Source organism: Tripterygium wilfordii, chromosome 11 (assembly GCF_013401445.1).
Source record: "Tripterygium wilfordii isolate XIE 37 chromosome 11, ASM1340144v1, whole genome shotgun sequence".
Lineage (NCBI taxonomy): Eukaryota > Viridiplantae > Streptophyta > Magnoliopsida > Celastrales > Celastraceae > Tripterygium > Tripterygium wilfordii.
Window position 1 is genome coordinate 1,572,749 of NC_052242.1, and position 16,149 is coordinate 1,588,897.

The following is a 16,149-nucleotide window of genomic DNA, read 5'->3' on the forward strand; positions in this document are numbered from 1 at the left end:
GATGAACACTATAGCGCAAAATTGCTTGACTATAGTCTAGTTGGTTCTCTCCGGACTTGAGGTATAAAAAATCTCATCCAAGGTCAAGAGTGAATCTCTCCAAAAGTCAGGGGCTCACCGATTCTAAATTGACGCAGCTATTTCCAAATGATTTACGTTGGATCTCAATAGCATGTCTGCTGAGTTGTTATCGGTTACCAAAAAAAAAGCACTCCAACACAGGAATTGGCCTTAAAATGCATAAAATAAAGGAACATATAATCTCATGAATATCTCAGCTATTTACACTAGCAATTGCAATTATTTACACGAAGATGAAGCACTAGGCAAGGACCTGCTTCGTTATGTACAGATAATATATTTACATGAAAGAATAGCTAGCGCGCACACACACACTTGTCTTCTCTCCCCCAGTTTTCATCTGCAACACATGCCAGCAAACGCTTTATCACACAATGGTTTTCCATCCCAGTCGTGGCGAGAGATAAGGGGACGACAACAATCGGTCCTCTTAGCAACGTCTTCCAAGAAGCATCTACAAAAACATGTCTTGCCGCCAAGGTGGTTGTTGTAGATCCACTCTCTGCGGCTTCTGCTCCTTGTACATTAACACAAGCTTCTGCCATTTCTGCTCTTCACACGTATTATTATCACCTTCGAGCCAATGTTTGCGAGTCCTATGCTACCACCAAAATACCACACCAGCCAGCTCCTTTTTTGTTTTTGTTTTTCCTTTTTTTTTTTCCTTTTTTTGGTCAATACTGAACACTAGGTTATATTACATCTTTGTACATTTACCTTTCAATGTCAAAGCAACAGGACAGGTCCTCACAGAAGATGCAGCAGCAGCAGCAGCAGCAGCCCAAGAGCACAGTAGAACCCAATTTGCTTCTATTGGCCATCATGAATATCAGATGTTCTGAAGGGAAGAAAGCCACTGTTCCATAAATTTCTTGCTGTCTGCATATAACAGCCAGATTAGCTATTACATATTGGATGATAAACACCAGTTACAAAAAAAAACATTCATTTGCAACACTGCCAAAAGCCATAAAGAAGTTTGCAACTATCAGAACACTTGAAAGTAAAGAAACATGAAGGACCAAGAGAAGAGCCTATTCCGTACTTAAATCCCTAAATTGTCAAAGGACTTCCAGATTGCAGTCGATGAAAAGGAAGTAGCATGTAATGATGAAATAAATCTCGAAATGAGTGTCTACATGTAGCAAGATGGGTTAGAAGGGTATAGACGTGTACCCAAGTACCCCCGATTCTGATTTATTTGACCTAGTAAATGAGCAGCAATGAGAAATTACAATGATTTATGATTGGACATATTCCAACATAACAACGTATGCATTGAAAAATCAGGTGTTGAACAAAACTAAGTTATAGATGCAAGCAAGTTCAGCTAACCGTCCAAATGAAAAGTTCAAAGATGTTCTCGCTATAAAGCACCTGATGTACAATAGTTCGAGAAACATAAAATGGCTGAAAGTACAGCAATCAACAAGTAAATTTTTTGTAACAATGAGGATGGTGGAAACATTCTGTTAACCTTTACTGCTTAAACAAAGTAGAATTTTTTGTCAACAAAAGAGGTGTCATTCGCAATTTTAGAAGGTTCCACAAATGACCATTTTGAGTTCACAAAACATGAGAGGATTCATGTAGCCAACCTAACAATGTTTCTGATAGAGGTCTTGATGATAACAATGACAACAGATTCAACCCAAATAATGAGAAGAAAATTTTGCTACTTGCCACTGTTCACCTCTAACAACTCAAGAGTTCAAGCATTTTCACTAAAGAAGCAGAGTGACTATGGCGTCCACAAATAGGTGATAATTGGCAACACCAAAAATAGCTATCTTAAGACCTTATGTGATTCTCTCTGAATAGAATTATCAATAGCATGGGAAGTCATAAGCAAGACCTTTCATTTTATTGTAAATAGTAAATACTATGGACCACGATAAAATCAAAATCCCGCTGAAGTGAAGACAATGGTTTTGCAACTAGAACTTTATAATTCACAGGTGCACTAAGAACCTGAGCCCTGAGGATGTGAAAGCAAAACCCCAATATGTAGGCAACTTTACCAAAATTATCAGAGACTACAATGCACACATCATATTCAAAAAGCCAGTAAATTATCAAGCGACATAAAAGATCACATTGACAAGAAAACAAAATAAAACCTAATACAAATTGAGAAGGAAGAAGATACCAATTGGGGAAGTAAAAGCTCTTACCATCAGAATAACTATCTGGGACTCTGACAATGGCTCCTAAAATGTTGTTCTTTGAAACCTCCACCCTATCATCATGAACACGTCCATAACAAGGAACTAGGACAGCAAAACTGTTGTCGGTCTCATCATCACTATGGAATCCAGGTCCAGGAGGCTCCAACCACCCAACTGAATAATCAGAATTATCAGACTCAGAACCTGAAACACATCCACCATCAGATGGCACAAGAACAACATCGTATTCCCTATCAAATTTTCTCTCTTCCCGGCTATGCCATTTGCGCTTGATCCTCCTTGATGATGAGGCCATATTAGTCCCCCGAACCAATGGAAACTTTAGATTATCAGATTCCAACAAGCTGGAATCAGGAGAAGAATTTAAAGAAGACCCATTGGGAACTTTGGGCTCTTGATGCTTTCCACTCCACAACCACCATGAGAGATGGTTGAATGCCACAGCCATACAATTGTAAACCACCACTGATAGGTGTCTCAAAAAAGACGTGAATCTTTGCCAACAAATTCAGGCTTGGGAATTGCAACTGAGCAAGGGCAATTATTAGTATTTTCTACCTGTTAAAGTAATCAACAATGAGAACCAAATTCATTAAAAAAATAATATTAAAGGAGAAAGCATACACGTTTCTCATTATTACTGTCTCTGAGGGAAGAGAAACGAAGAATTACAGAGATAGCGATTAGGTTCAGAGTATTTTACACCATTGCACACATCCTATGAATCTGTTAGGTAAACGACAGAGGCTTATAAAGAAATTATAATTTCAACAAAACGGCTATACACTGCTAATGGACAGAATACAGCGAATTTGGACAACCCAAACTATCCAAGATTGTCTTATAAAAAAAATCTTAAAATAGAATCCCACGAATTTACCAAACATAGATCCTTCGAAATTCGATTCATCTAATAAATTACGAAACAATAGAAACATTAACTCCTCGACCTGATGCATGTATGCGATAGCTCATTCATGCAACCAAGCCCCAAAGAACAGAGAAACCAACAGTTTTTTTTTTTTTTTCCCTTCTTCACGACAATCAAAACCCATGCATTAAATCCCTTTCAATTTACGTATCATAAATTAAAAATTTTAAACCCAAATCGGATTTCCTTATTTGTCTCTTCCTATATTCCTTCCCTGTAAAGCAGCTCTCTTTATCCTTCCCATCTAAGGGACCCAAATCTCAAAAATAGAAACCCAGAAAAAATAAATCTTTATCGTTCCTTCAATCTCAAACTTGGAATATCAAAGAGAAGACAACCAATGATAATAAAAATCTACGTAGATAGATAAGATACCTTTAAAGCAAAAGCTCAGATTTTCTCTGCTGCGAAACCAAAACTGACATTGAACGACAATGGAAAGCCTAGTTTTATTCTTTCTTCAGTTGGAAGAATCAGTTCTTGAGAGGGAGAGGGAGAGATTGGCTTCGCTTCTCTTCTCTATATTGCAAGCTCCTCCAATAATTTTTCACGATCAATAAAACAATAATATAAATATTCACAACTGTAATCTGCTGTTGTTTGACCAGAAAATTAGGTCTAATCATTGTCGTACACGTTTCATTCAGGGAACGAATTTTGATCTTGCGTGCAACAGAAAACGAACACGTAGATGTAAGTATGGGGATGCGTGTAGATAAGCGGAGCTCTCCCAGCAAAAAATTGCCAGGTCAGATTTATAAAGCGTTTTGAGGGAGGGAGGAAAACGGGGTGACGTGGCGTGAGATATGACCAGGGAGTTGCGTGAGTGGGTAATTCAAGTAACTTTGTTCAACTAGGAATTCGGAGATTCTCCAGGCTTTCTTACCTCCACTCGGACACCATTTTTGAATCTAACCTTTTTATTTTAAGCAAGAAACATTGAACTTATCCAACTCAAGACACCATGTTTGAATCAAATTCAATCAACAAACATTCAACTTAATTGATTAACAACGTATAATCATTCGGGCAATGGCTTAGTGGATAATCTTTTTGGGGTCAAACCGTATAGACTTAATCGACTTGTGTTCATGCACGGGGCTTTAACCCGATTTATATTTGTGGTCGGGTGAAAAATTATCATTCGGGTGATAGTTTAATGGAGAATTTCTTTAGGGTCAAACTATATAGACTTAATAGACTTGTGTCCACAAACTGGACTTTATCCCAATTTATATTGTCGTTGGGTGAAAAAATTCCATGCACGCAAGTCTGACGATCCGAGTTTAGGCTCATATAAAATGTATAAATAGTAAAATTTTATGATGGTGTTCCCGATTAAAAAAAATAAAAAAAACTAACAAGATAAATATTCAATTAGGGATTTTTAAGGTTGTTCATGGGTCCCACATTAGTAAATCAATTCTAAACCTATCCCTGACTCGACCTTACCTGTTTATGCTCCTATTATGGTTAATTATTGTAAAGTTCATGTTAATCCTGACCCTAAAACATTGGAGCTCATCTCATCCTCAAAGAAAGGATAAGGGCAAAAGCATGTATGAGATAGCCTTTAACCTGAGAGAGGAAGGAAGGGCCACATATTTTGTTTTTTTTTTTTTGAAAGGTCCATAGTTTACACACGCTAAGCCATGTCCATCCCATGCCCGAGGAGCATGAAAGCCAACACAGCGAATGGAAAACTACTCAAATCCCAAATCCACCACTGGTGAGAATGGAACCCTGGATCTCAAAGTTCTGAACAGACAACCTGACCAATCAGGTTATCTCTCATTCTCATTTTGTTATTTTTTAAAAAAAAATATATTTGAGACACTCTAATTGCTGATTAGGACATGTAACAATTGGTTCCACCATACATATATATATATATTAGTACAAATAATAATAATGTGTACATGGCAATGACGACGTTGGCTATCTGAACCAACTACCATGGAACGTGGCAGTTTTACGTTATTTCATGATATGTTTGCACAAACAATAACCATCCACTCCCCAACTCACTATATTTATTATCTAATAACCAAATTATTTAGAGGTATATACATAATATAATATATTATTATTAGTTTGGACACTTGTTCTATTTATCATCATTAATGACATATATGCCACACACATCACATTCACAATCAATGTTTGGTGAGTGTTTTCAGCAATAATGACTTTATCTCTTTTTTTTAATACATATTAATTAATAAAAAGTGGTTTTGTTAGGGACGAATCCGTTGTAGAGCAACTGAATTAGAAATCAAAAAAAAAAAGAAAAAAGAAAAAGAAGATAGGGCCAGAGTGATGGGCTTATAATTGTTCAAAACCTCGGCCTTGAGTAATGGGCTTATAATTATTCATAAGCTCGGGCCTGCATAGTGGATTGTCTACTCTTGCTGCCTTGCTCCTTCATTATGGGCCACACCCATTTCACTTACCATGTCATTAGAAGTTTTGGAATTGTTATTGGCTAAGCCCATTCTCATTTTTAAACCTTGAACATATATATGTCTAACATAACCAATTGTCAACCGAATCACCTCTCATTGATTAACATAATCCAACTCGATCAAATTGGACCAATTTACCCAAGCATAGAAGTCAAAAGCACAAAATCCTACCAAAGGTATAAACATAAGCAAAGAATGGGAGCCAAAGGGCTCCGATTCAATTATCTCTCTCGGTTTCTCATTTTAATTTTCTCATTCTCTTGCATTTTTGTTAAATATTCAAATATCAGCAACCACAACATGGAGAGAAACCACAAGAGATCACCGAAGTGGCATTGTTGTACCATCCGTTTGATTCATGGCCCAACAAAAGTCACAAAAAAACACATTCATGCCCCAATATATTGCAACTATTTGCAATTGCCAACTGTTCTAATATGCTGGCTCCGTAGCTTTCCTCGGTTCAAGGATATGCTAGTCGCCTAGTCTCTTCTCTTGTCAGCTTTCTTTGGGGCTTCTGTATTTTCTGAAGTATCAAGTTGTTTAACTGGTTTCCTCCCTTTGTTTTTCTGGCCAGGCTTTACAGGTTTGGTATTCATCTGTAGAGAATAGGATTGGTGATAAGTAAACAGCAGAAGAAAATGCCAAAAAAATTATTCCACATCCCATATAAGAATACTGAAGACAAAGAGGAATCTCCAGCATGCACACGGGTAACTTTTAAATGCTACATGCGCGTACGAGGTTGCAGTAACATTAAGCATTTTGAGTCATTACCATTCAAGTAGAAAGCTTGTGCATGGTGCAAGCAGCTTAGCGGAGAACAGGCTAAATGAAAGAACTTTTAAGTCTTTAAAGCTCAGTGAACAACTTATATATATTGCCATCCTCTAATTAATTTGTGATGCAGAAAAAATTTCATGTGGAAACACATTAGATGAAAAGAAAAGGTTAACTGAATGAGGGTATGAAGCATACCATAGTATTGCCAATGTCACGTAAAGGCTTCTTTCTTCGCCCACAATCCTCATTCATCTCAGCAGGCTTCTCAACTGGTTCGTTCTGAGGAAGCATTGCACCTTGAGAAGCAATAGCACTATTATCTTTCTCAAAGATGCCTGGATAGTTCTCCACCATCTTTGGTTGTGATGATCCACCAGCATTGGCCACAAAAACTTCTCTGTTGGTGCATTTAGAAGCTGCACAGCCACAAGATGTCCCACAGATGCCCCCAGCAGCCAGACATCCACATTTTGTGGTCTTGCAGAGAGATCTTTTACTACAAGAGCAGCATACTCCTGGTTTAGGGTTGCCTGACACAGCAACGATTCCTCCAGAATATTCTGATCCAGAGGAGTCCACACCCAATGATTGGAGACCACTTTGAAGAGAAGCTGAGGATTGATCTACCTGGTAACCAAAATTCATGGCTGAATTACAAATTGTACATTCAAATTGGCAGGCTATTCTGCCAATTAAGCTCTCCTCCAATTGAAGCTTTTGTGCCGGTAGATTGTAAAAAGAGCAGTTGAAGGAGATCAAAGAAAAGCAGGGTGTCAAATGCACTAACCTCTGGCATCTGCAGGTAAACATGTTGAGCTTTTGGAATTTCCGGATGACTAATTAAACTGGTTAATCTGATTACTTCTTCTTTCAGGTCTCTAAATTCTGAATCATTCACTCTGCACTCAACTTCTTTTTCTTGTAACAGGCACCTTCAAACAAAAACGGGGTGGGGCGAAGAAAAGGTCACATAACAAGTTTAAGCATTAGTGGCCTTATAATAATGCAATAGGGAAAAAAGAAAAGGAAAGGAAGTGACCCAACAGTTGGAGAATCACCTAAAATTCTCTTCCCTTAGCGTCTCCGCTTCTTCCTCAAATTTTCTGACCTCTTCAGCCATCCTAGCACAGTGCATAAGTTAAGTCAATTTGAACAGTGCAACTACTTAATAAAATATTCTAAAAGTTCTTCTGCATCCTACTGGCAATACTTTTGCATATTATGAATAAACACATGCATTAAAAATTTACATGTCGTTTTAAAGTTCATCAAAAATCTTGGTCCTAAATGGTAGGGTAATTAGGTAAACTTCTTTGCCTACTTTCGAAATTGTGCAGCCTCCATTCAAAATTTCAGAACTAGCAGATTTAGCAATCCATATTTATTCGAACTTGATGATTGAAGGAAGAAAATTCTAGATAGAAATCTCAACCCACCTGTCTGCTTGAACAAGTCAGGCTCATGTCAATGAATCGGATAGGCAGGCTCACAAGCATAGATACTTGTCTAAGTATCATTTTAAAGATTCAAAATGAATAACAGCTCTGCTTAAAATAGCAGGTATTATAACATTGGATGAAGATAAAAACCAATAGCTGTACTCCCATAATCAATCTACACAATCATTGTAATAAGCTAAGACTTCCAACAATTCTAGAGATAGATATTGAACTGATGCCATGCCAAATCATCAAAGACACCATCTTTTGGTAATAGTGCCAGCCTGCCAGGCCAGCCTCGTTGAGAAGAATCCCATTCAAGATGCTATAAATGTGGGGCGGAAAACATGAAGGAATTTCTAGCAGAACTCAAAACTATTGCTGCCAGCCAATTTTTCATTTCTTTTAATGAACTCATTTCAGGAATGCATAAATCAAACAAAAACAGCTTCAGAAAAGTGATCGAAGGAATGAGTTTTTTTCCAGAATTGTAATGTAAATGCTAGACTCCTTAACAGATAATAAATGAGTCAGCCCTAGGAAGAACAAATCTAGTTCATCTTACTCTTCCATTTGCCGTTCGTAATCAGCACGTATTTCATTCACTCGTGTAGCTACTTCAAGCTCCCGCTCAATTCCCTGAACATGTTTCCATCACGAGTAAAAAAACACATGAAGACTGTCAAACTTGCTCAATATACTGTAGAAAGCATAAATCAGTTCGAGTATTGTCGATTTGCACGCGGTTACCCACATTCAACATATCTATAATTGCATAAAACCACACTTGAAAACTGCAACATAAAACGTTAAAAATGCTGATTGCAAACAGTAACTACCACATTCACCATATTCAGAATCACAAAAACCACAATGAAAACTGTAACATATATCATTCAAAATAAAGTCCGTCCATCTCTTCTTCCCCTTGAAGCAGACACATGATCCTCATTACAACAACATTTATTTCCCAGATTTCGAAGTTTTGGAAACTGGAAGGAATATTCAAGAGACAGGTATGGACAATCATGGAAAATGTATTCATTAACTGTCCCAGATTCCCAGTACCGGCACAAAAACTCCAAAGTCACAACTAAAATGAGAAATAAATATCTGTCTAATTATGTGTACCTGAATTCCAGGCTTGATGCTATTTTGAGCACCTATATGAAATTTAATATATTGTAACAGAATCAATAATAATAGTGATGAAAGACGAACAGAAAAATGAAATGTTTGAAGCAGGAGATGCCAACCAAATGTTTTGCGTAATAAAGCCTTTCGAGATTCTAATAACTCGTTTAAACGCTTTGCAGCCAGAGCAGCTTCTTCTGTCTTGCGTTGTAACACCTGATATTCAAGTATTGGACAATAAAAGAAAGAGAAATCCTCCAACAGTTAATCCTTAAAAAGGAATAAATAATGATGGTGAAACTGTTGATGAGAAGACATATATCAAAATCTAAAAGAATCAAGGAGGACAACTGAAACTTGAAAAGAACACCAGCTTACCAGCCTCTGCCTCTCATTCAAAGCTAAAAGTTTACGCATCTCATACTCATTCCTCCTCTGCCCCTTCTTAAGCTGTTGACACAGATTGTATTGATTTATAACATAGAAATTTAATATCTAGGTATGATGAAAATTTCAGATTAATAATGCAAAATTTGATCAAATAAGAATCCATAGTGTACTCCAACGAAAATAACAAGCTGGAAAAAAAGCCAAAGATCATAATTTCTATACAATGAAAATATCAAACTCAGACCAATAAAAGTACAATTTTTTTATTAATATACAGAAACTCCTAGCATGTTTTAAGAGGTTTAGAGAATTGATTACCAGCAATGTTGAGTCCAAACTTCAAAGTTTTAATTATGTTTGTGTAGCAGTGGACAACTACATCTCAAACCAATCACCTCATGTATATAAGGAAATACTGTGTCATACCAATACCAATGGCTGGCAATGGCGCCAACTACACAGATTGCATGATTATAGGGACTAGAATTCACGAAATTCTGAGCACGTCCCAAAACATATTAATGTGAAACATAAACATTTAAATAGAATTAGTCAATTGTTATTTTTGAGAAATAGACCTGCTCCTAAGAATGGTGACCCGACTTAACAAGAAAAGTGAAAATGCCGAAAACCACCAAAACGAAGAAAGGATGATGATGTATTGCAATTTGATACCTGAATAACTTCTTTTTCTAGTGAAGCCTTACACAATCTGAACTGAACAGAATCTAGCTTGATCTTGCACAGAAGTTGAACCTAAACAACACAAGATGGAAATAATATTAGAAGCAAACAAAATTAAGTAAGGTATAACTCGAGCGTCACACAAACAATTTTGTTAACCGCAAAGTGCCACCTTTTGAGCCTTCAATCTCTTAATCTCATTTTGAAACTGATTTCCTGACTTGTCATTCTTTTTCTTACTCGTTGAGAATTGAGATTGTGGATTTACATTTTTCTTCAACTCCGGAACCTGAAAAGAATGAATATACTTAATGGAAGTTAAATACTGTATATAACAAAAACAATATTAATGTGAATCAAAATCCACCTTCTCTACAAATACATGCAGTTTGTAAGGATCATCTTCCTTTGGCTTTTGAAAACCACCATCGGAATTCGGTGACACAATGGTCATTTTGTCTCTCAGTTCTTCAATTTCTTTCTGCAAAGTCATGAGAAAACTAAGGAAACTAACACCTCATACTTAATAACGGAGAAACACTTTTACCAATCTTTTGACTTCAAAGCCTTGAAAAGGATCCACCAACTCAAATGCATAAAAAAGCTCAACTGAGCTTATCCTGGTTGCAATATTGGCTGGAGTAGTCAGTGAAATCAAAAACACATTTCTAATCTTCCATATCTACATATATAAACCAAAAATAATAACAGGCAATAGCTCACTTAGTTCAACTAACATCAGGTGGTATAATACATTGTTCCCCACATCACAAAGATCAAAGAAGTTGTAAACCTTAAAACAAAGCAACTCGTACAAACATGAAAATTATTTCCATATCAATAGAAGCAAAGGTGAATCTTATCGTCTACTAAACTCAATAATGAAAAGGAAGTAAGGAACCAGTGAAATTCAAGAAAGAAAACAGGCTGCATCAACCTCATTTGCATTCAACTACGTTCGAATCAGTGCCAATGCTTTCAATTAGAATCCAATCTTTCAACATTTCTTTCCAAATAAGGCTTAACCCTAACATGCCGAATGAAACAACCTTCAAATCCCTCCAAATCATGTAACAAAATCAAATCATGTATAAGAGAACTAAGCACCTTGAGAGCTTGGTTTTCTCTCTCCAAATCGTTGATTCTCTTCTCGCAATGGCCTTTATCATCAACAATCGGTGAAGAGGAACTAGTCCCGCTTTTCTGCTTCAAACGACGATTCGCCATCTTCATCTTCTGCTCTGCGGCAGAAAGTTCGATTATCAGATGACTATAATCGTATCAAGCGATCTAGGGTTGATCTCACCTCACCTGGGATCCGGAGGTTGGGGAGGCGATACTCGCACTACTTACTTCGACTATCACCCTTCTTGAATTTGCTTTGATTTCCCTCTTTTTCCCATTGCTGTGAGACACAGCCTGTGACGCTTGCGATTTCCTTGTCACTAGCCAGTAGCCACGTGTCATTGACAGGTTTGAATTTTTTTAAAACGGAAGAGGGAGATTCAGACCTGATCACTCCAACTAGCAATTCCAGTGTAGTTTGAATTGATGTAAACTATAAATAAGTATTTATATTAAAGAGGGAAATTCAAATACTTGATTTTAATCAAAAAAGAAATACTGGATTTTGATTTTTTATAAACTTTTATAAGATCTAATATGGTTTCGTACAACCGGATCCATGCCATTTAATCTATTTATGTACATTACTTGCAGTATTGCCTCAACGGTAAACACCAAATTTTGGATAAACCCTATCCTAAGAATGTAGATGGTCGGTTACGGTAAATTGTAGATGGTCGGTTACTGTAAGTTTTTTTTTTAATAATTTTTGACATAAATTTAATTGATCAATGGATTTATTATCTGACAATTATTTCGATTTTTCAATTATTTGTTCTAAATATTTTTTTTTTGAAAATAACGAACCATGGTTTCGGTTTAACAGTCAGTTTGGTTTCTACTGTTTTTCTTAACACCCATACCATATGCTGATATTGGTTTCATTATTAGGCCAAAATTTATCTTAAAGCTACCAACACAGTTTACTTTTCGCTTTCCACTCTTCCAGATTGCTATAAGTTTTGCCTCAACACACATTCCCTAGTCATTGAGGAATTTTGCACTTTATCTAAACGTACTAAAACAACTTGCACTCTCCCATATATGCCACACAAGTCTTGCAAACACATAACCGTCCTCTCTATCACTTTGATACCCCATCCATCATCCTGTTATGGAGAGCTCAAAGTGAATTTCAATGAAATAAGAAGCAATAAGGAAAACAAATAAATCTTTCAAACTCAAAAGTTCAAAACAACATACAAGCATAGTGAGTTGCGCTTGCTAACGTCTACAAAGATGATCAACATTAGTCTCCCAACTATTTTGATGAAGCTTGACACATACAATCAGGAGCAGGGTATGTATATATGGATTTCTCCGCCTTTCTTAATCTTATCTGCCCTTGTCTACTTCTATGTCCATCGATGACTGCTTGTTGAAACTCAGACCACTCCATACTCTTGTTCAGGAACAGCTGGCTCAACAGTATCATGTTTGGTCTTATGGTTTTCAAGTTTAGATAGGCTCGATGTCCGACCTGGTAACAGAAATAAAATCTCAACTAGACTACATTACTCGATATGGAAGCAAAGTTTCAATTCTTACACAATGAGATATGACTTGGAAGTCTTGTTATCATATCTATCGTAGTTAAAAGGTTAACGCTGGTAGTACGCGCACTCCTATCTTAACTAATAACTATAGCAGAGACCATAGAAGAGCTCATGATCCCAGGATTCTAATAAACTGATCTATACAACCTCTCCAATAACATATATGCTGTCGAGCTAAAATATATAGATTAACAACTAGAGACTAGAGAGAGATATTGTTTACCAGAGCATTGTGCATGTTTCCTGGAGAAGCAGAGATGAAAATGTCACTCTGCATGCTAACATAATAGTCAACCGCAGCCAACAAAGAAGCCTTGCCTTCAACCTTGGCCAGTTCCTCTTTAGAGACGAGGCTTTTCTTATCTTCCATTGCGGGAAACAGTTTTTGCAAAGTTGAGATCCTTGCTTCTCCACCGTAAACCTGAAAGAACATCAATCTCACCTTTAGTCTTTGAAATAAGAGAGCTCCTCACTGACAACCCACAAGAACATCCTACTTGTCAGCCCAGTCAATTATGCAGAACTTCGGCTTTTTAAAAAAGGTAGAAAACAATTGTAATCTCCAATTCTCCACGGCGAGAGAGAGAAGGAGGAAGGGGGGGTAGAGGGAGATAAACCTTGTGTGATGCAAGATAAAGGCGAGTATTATTGTTGAAGCCCAAAGCTGCAAGCAGCAATCCTATCTCTTCAGGAGTCAATGGGCAGCGTCCTTCGTTTCTCAACTCTACATCGGTGAACTGAGTTTTTAAGACTCTTCCCTGCCAAATAACTTGACGGTATTTCGCAAGAGCCAGTTTTTCAGCTTTTCCTCCACCAAAATCACAAGCTGAATGAGCAGCCATATCCTACATGTGATTGTGTCAGGAAAAGAATACGGAGAAATATTTGCTCAAATCAAAACAAGAAGTTTATGATAGGTCCAACACAGCAGTTAGCAGATGCTTTTTAGAACTTTAAAAAGAGCATGGGCAGTGGACGCGTATTATTACATGAGAGTTACATAATGACTCCAAAAGCTTAATGATGTGCCAAGTGTAACAAATCACCAAAATGAGTTAAACACACTGTTTTATGGTTCATGATAGAGCTTATTTCATAATCTAATACAGTCCAAGAAGCTGCTGCAGGAGCTTAGAACTTTCATTCATAAATTCTCACTTCTCAGTGAATTACCTAAAGTAGTTGAGGTAGAGATTCTTACTTTGTCAAAGCGAAGATGTAAGACCACAAACTTTCCCGCTTCCTTTCCGCCATCATCCATTCTCCCCAGCTGGATTTCATTTCCTGAAGATTGGAGCTTGCCAGATGAATATCTAAGGCGATTTACAAGTGTCTCTCCTAATGCCTTGATATGAGGAACAAAAACTAATGCTTGAAAGTTGACTTTGCAACGTAGGCGCTGGATGTTTACAGGCAAGTTTTCAAAAGCTAGGCGATGAGAAAATGGAGCAATTGCAGCAATCCCATAACTGCAACAATAAGAAGACCCTAATATAATGAGCAGTTAAGAACTATAGTCTAGAAGTATATACAATAAGAGCTCCTATCAAAGACTACGATCTTCAGTCTCCACTTATTCACTAAAATGTATGAGCCAACAAATTAATATAGATGTATCACAAAAGGAAAACCATGTACAAAACCAAAAGAAAAAACAGTTTTGAGAATCTAGAGAGTAGGACATAAACATGATTCTTCATGCTCGTGGCTCCAAAGAATAAGCATAATACCTGAAAGCAATTTAGTTCACTTCATCAATGTCTACAAAGTAATATACCAGTTATAGTGAAACCAGGGGAAGAGCCTAGCCATATGATTCATGGGGCGGAAAACATTGGATAGTGGAGCAAATGAACATCAGAAAGAAAGAAAAAAAGAAAAGAAAAGAGGAAAATCTAGTTCTCAACTGAATATGGATCAGAAAACCTAACTAACCTTTGCAGAATGGGCAATACATTTTCCAGATACCAGTCCGCGGAAGCATGAACAGGTGCTGTTTTAATTCTAGTAGCTCGTATACCTGTAGCATAATACTCCCGCGAACTCCAAGAATACTCGCTAGGTAGCTCTGTAACTATAGAAACATCATCATGTAAAACACTGATGAAGTGATCCACATCGAATATGTGCATGAATGAACTGCAGAAAATGAGGTTTTTCAAATGACAGTCCCCTAAGACGAGAAAAAAATGAAAAATAGGTTTCAAAAAATAACCCACTCATGCAATACCTCGAATCTTGCCAAACAGGATTTACTTCAAGGTGAGGGATCACAAGCGTGGCATTCAGTATCTTGGCAACAGCAACTGCATCGCATATCTTAATAGTAACAAGAAAAAGATGGTGAAGAAGATATCCCATGACAAAATGATTAAAAGCATTATGCACAAACATCAACCATATCAGAGGCTAGTCTTCTCTATTCTCCTAAAAACCTGCAACATACGTGACATGGTCACTTACCCCCATTCTTTGCTGGTTCAAGCCTCCGTCAAGAAATACCTGAATATATCCTTGAGATTTTCTTGGCAATGCTGCAAGATATAAATGCAAATCCATGAGAAATTTCGATGGCATCTCGGTCCCAAATAGAACCAAGCACAGACTGTATCATGAGAAATTTCATGTTTTCCTTTCAGGTATAACGTTCACACACTTACAAGGAACAGTTGTGGGCTCAATACATGGTTTCCAGCCATGATAGGGTAAAGGAGACCAGAGCTCAGATTCATGTCTGATTGACTGAAAAGGAAATAAACAAAAGCAATTATATTTTCAATGATTTAAAAACAGTTCCACGGCTTGTACTAATCGAACGAACTGAAAACAAGGAAAGAAAGAAAGAGAAAAGAAGGCACCTACTTACAGTATGGCGATTGAAAGCACCTTTCAGTAGATTCAAGTGCACAGGTTTTGGAGCATTCCATTCCTGAAACACAATTAGCAAACACAGATAACACATACGACATGCACAGATCCTCAAAAGTTTAAGGAAAAACTTATCAGATGAAATTGACGATGTTCATGGCACAACGTACGGAGAACAGTGAAGGGGAAGCACGGCCTAATGGACCGAAGAGATTAGGAAGGGCAACCGGGAGCAAAATCACGAAAAGCCCTGCAAGCGACAATCTCTGAGGTTGATTCTGGCAGATTTTGTAGAAAAACTTCATCTTTTGCCAATCAAGTGTGAAGCCCTAACCCTAGATTTGCCAGATTTAATCAAATCAAATATTGGATGATCAGCACTGCGCCGGTGATCCGAGAAGTTTAGTAATCACTTCAAAGTGTGGAGTGTAGAAAGAAATGAAAGCGGTACAGGGAAGGAGCGCCACGGTGGCATACAATTTCGTGATCACTAATACTACGTCG

The 16,149-nt window shown here is 37.3% G+C and overlaps 3 protein-coding genes across 8 annotated transcripts; all 3 read right to left on the bottom strand.

Annotated features, from left to right (window-relative positions):
• Positions 1-218: 218 nt before the first annotated feature.
• LOC120008435 lies at positions 219-3,736 on the bottom strand. 2 transcript variants are annotated; one of them, XM_038858752.1, is made up of 3 exons: positions 3,577-3,736; positions 2,256-2,828; positions 219-960 (listed from the first exon to the last, which is right to left on the bottom strand). In XM_038858752.1, the coding sequence occupies exons 2-3, from the start codon at positions 2,716-2,718 to the stop codon at positions 911-913; spliced, it is 513 nt and encodes a 170-aa protein (XP_038714680.1). In that variant the 5' UTR covers positions 2,719-2,828; positions 3,577-3,736; the 3' UTR covers positions 219-910. The 2 variants fall into 2 exon arrangements, with proteins under 2 accessions (XP_038714680.1, XP_038714682.1); XM_038858754.1 differs by having other exon boundaries at positions 2,256-2,797; positions 3,577-3,732.
• Positions 3,737-5,845: 2,109 nt separating this feature from the next.
• On the bottom strand, positions 5,846-11,969 carry LOC120009857 (kinesin-like protein KIN-4C). 4 transcript variants are annotated; one of them, XM_038860581.1, is made up of 13 exons: positions 11,408-11,969; positions 11,204-11,332; positions 10,464-10,577; positions 10,269-10,385; positions 10,088-10,168; positions 9,401-9,472; positions 9,145-9,238; positions 9,020-9,051; positions 8,454-8,527; positions 7,508-7,570; positions 7,237-7,381; positions 6,645-7,076; positions 5,846-6,265 (listed from the first exon to the last, which is right to left on the bottom strand). In XM_038860581.1, the coding sequence occupies exons 1-13, from the start codon at positions 11,561-11,563 to the stop codon at positions 6,149-6,151; spliced, it is 1,626 nt and encodes a 541-aa protein (XP_038716509.1). In that variant the 5' UTR covers positions 11,564-11,969; the 3' UTR covers positions 5,846-6,148. The 4 variants fall into 4 exon arrangements, with proteins under 4 accessions (XP_038716509.1, XP_038716510.1, XP_038716512.1 ...); XM_038860582.1 differs by having other exon boundaries at positions 11,204-11,337; positions 11,408-11,537; XM_038860584.1 differs by having other exon boundaries at positions 11,403-11,519.
• Positions 11,970-12,192: 223 nt separating this feature from the next.
• LOC120009858 (O-fucosyltransferase 31-like) lies at positions 12,193-16,125 on the bottom strand. Of its 2 annotated transcripts, XR_005470753.1 has the most exons (11): positions 15,816-16,125; positions 15,644-15,706; positions 15,438-15,519; positions 15,241-15,311; positions 15,008-15,096; positions 14,713-14,916; positions 13,979-14,246; positions 13,395-13,622; positions 13,001-13,198; positions 12,425-12,701; positions 12,193-12,330 (listed from the first exon to the last, which is right to left on the bottom strand). XR_005470753.1 is itself a non-coding variant. In XM_038860585.1 (10 exons), the coding sequence occupies exons 1-10, from the start codon at positions 15,948-15,950 to the stop codon at positions 12,483-12,485; spliced, it is 1,557 nt and encodes a 518-aa protein (XP_038716513.1). In that variant the 5' UTR covers positions 15,951-16,125; the 3' UTR covers positions 12,374-12,482. The 2 variants fall into 2 exon arrangements, 1 of the variants encoding a protein (XP_038716513.1); XM_038860585.1 differs by lacking the exon at positions 12,193-12,330 and having other exon boundaries at positions 12,374-12,701.
• Positions 16,126-16,149: the final 24 nt, after the last annotated feature.

Coding starts and splice junctions, on each gene's coding strand:
- LOC120009858 (XM_038860585.1), bottom strand. CDS start 15,950: ATGAAGTTTTTCTACAAAATCTGCCAGAATCAACCTCAGAGATTGTCG. Junction 15,097..15,240: donor TGAACCAGCAAAGAATGGGG/GTAAGTGACCAT, acceptor GTTACTATTAAG/ATATGCGATGCAGTTGCTGT. Junction 13,199..13,394: donor TTTATCTTGCATCACACAAG/GTTTATCTCCCT, acceptor ATGTTCTTTCAG/GTTTACGGTGGAGAAGCAAG.
- LOC120008435 (XM_038858752.1), bottom strand. CDS start 2,718: ATGGCTGTGGCATTCAACCATCTCTCATGGTGGTTGTGGAGTGGAAAG. Junction 961..2,255: donor CCCAGATAGTTATTCTGATG/GTAAGAGCTTTT, acceptor TGTTATATGCAG/ACAGCAAGAAATTTATGGAA.
- LOC120009857 (XM_038860581.1), bottom strand. CDS start 11,563: ATGACACGTGGCTACTGGCTAGTGACAAGGAAATCGCAAGCGTCACAG. Junction 7,382..7,507: donor CTAAGGGAAGAGAATTTTAG/GTGATTCTCCAA, acceptor TTTTGTTTGAAG/GTGCCTGTTACAAGAAAAAG. Junction 6,266..6,644: donor GTGACATTGGCAATACTATG/GTATGCTTCATA, acceptor TATTCTCTACAG/ATGAATACCAAACCTGTAAA.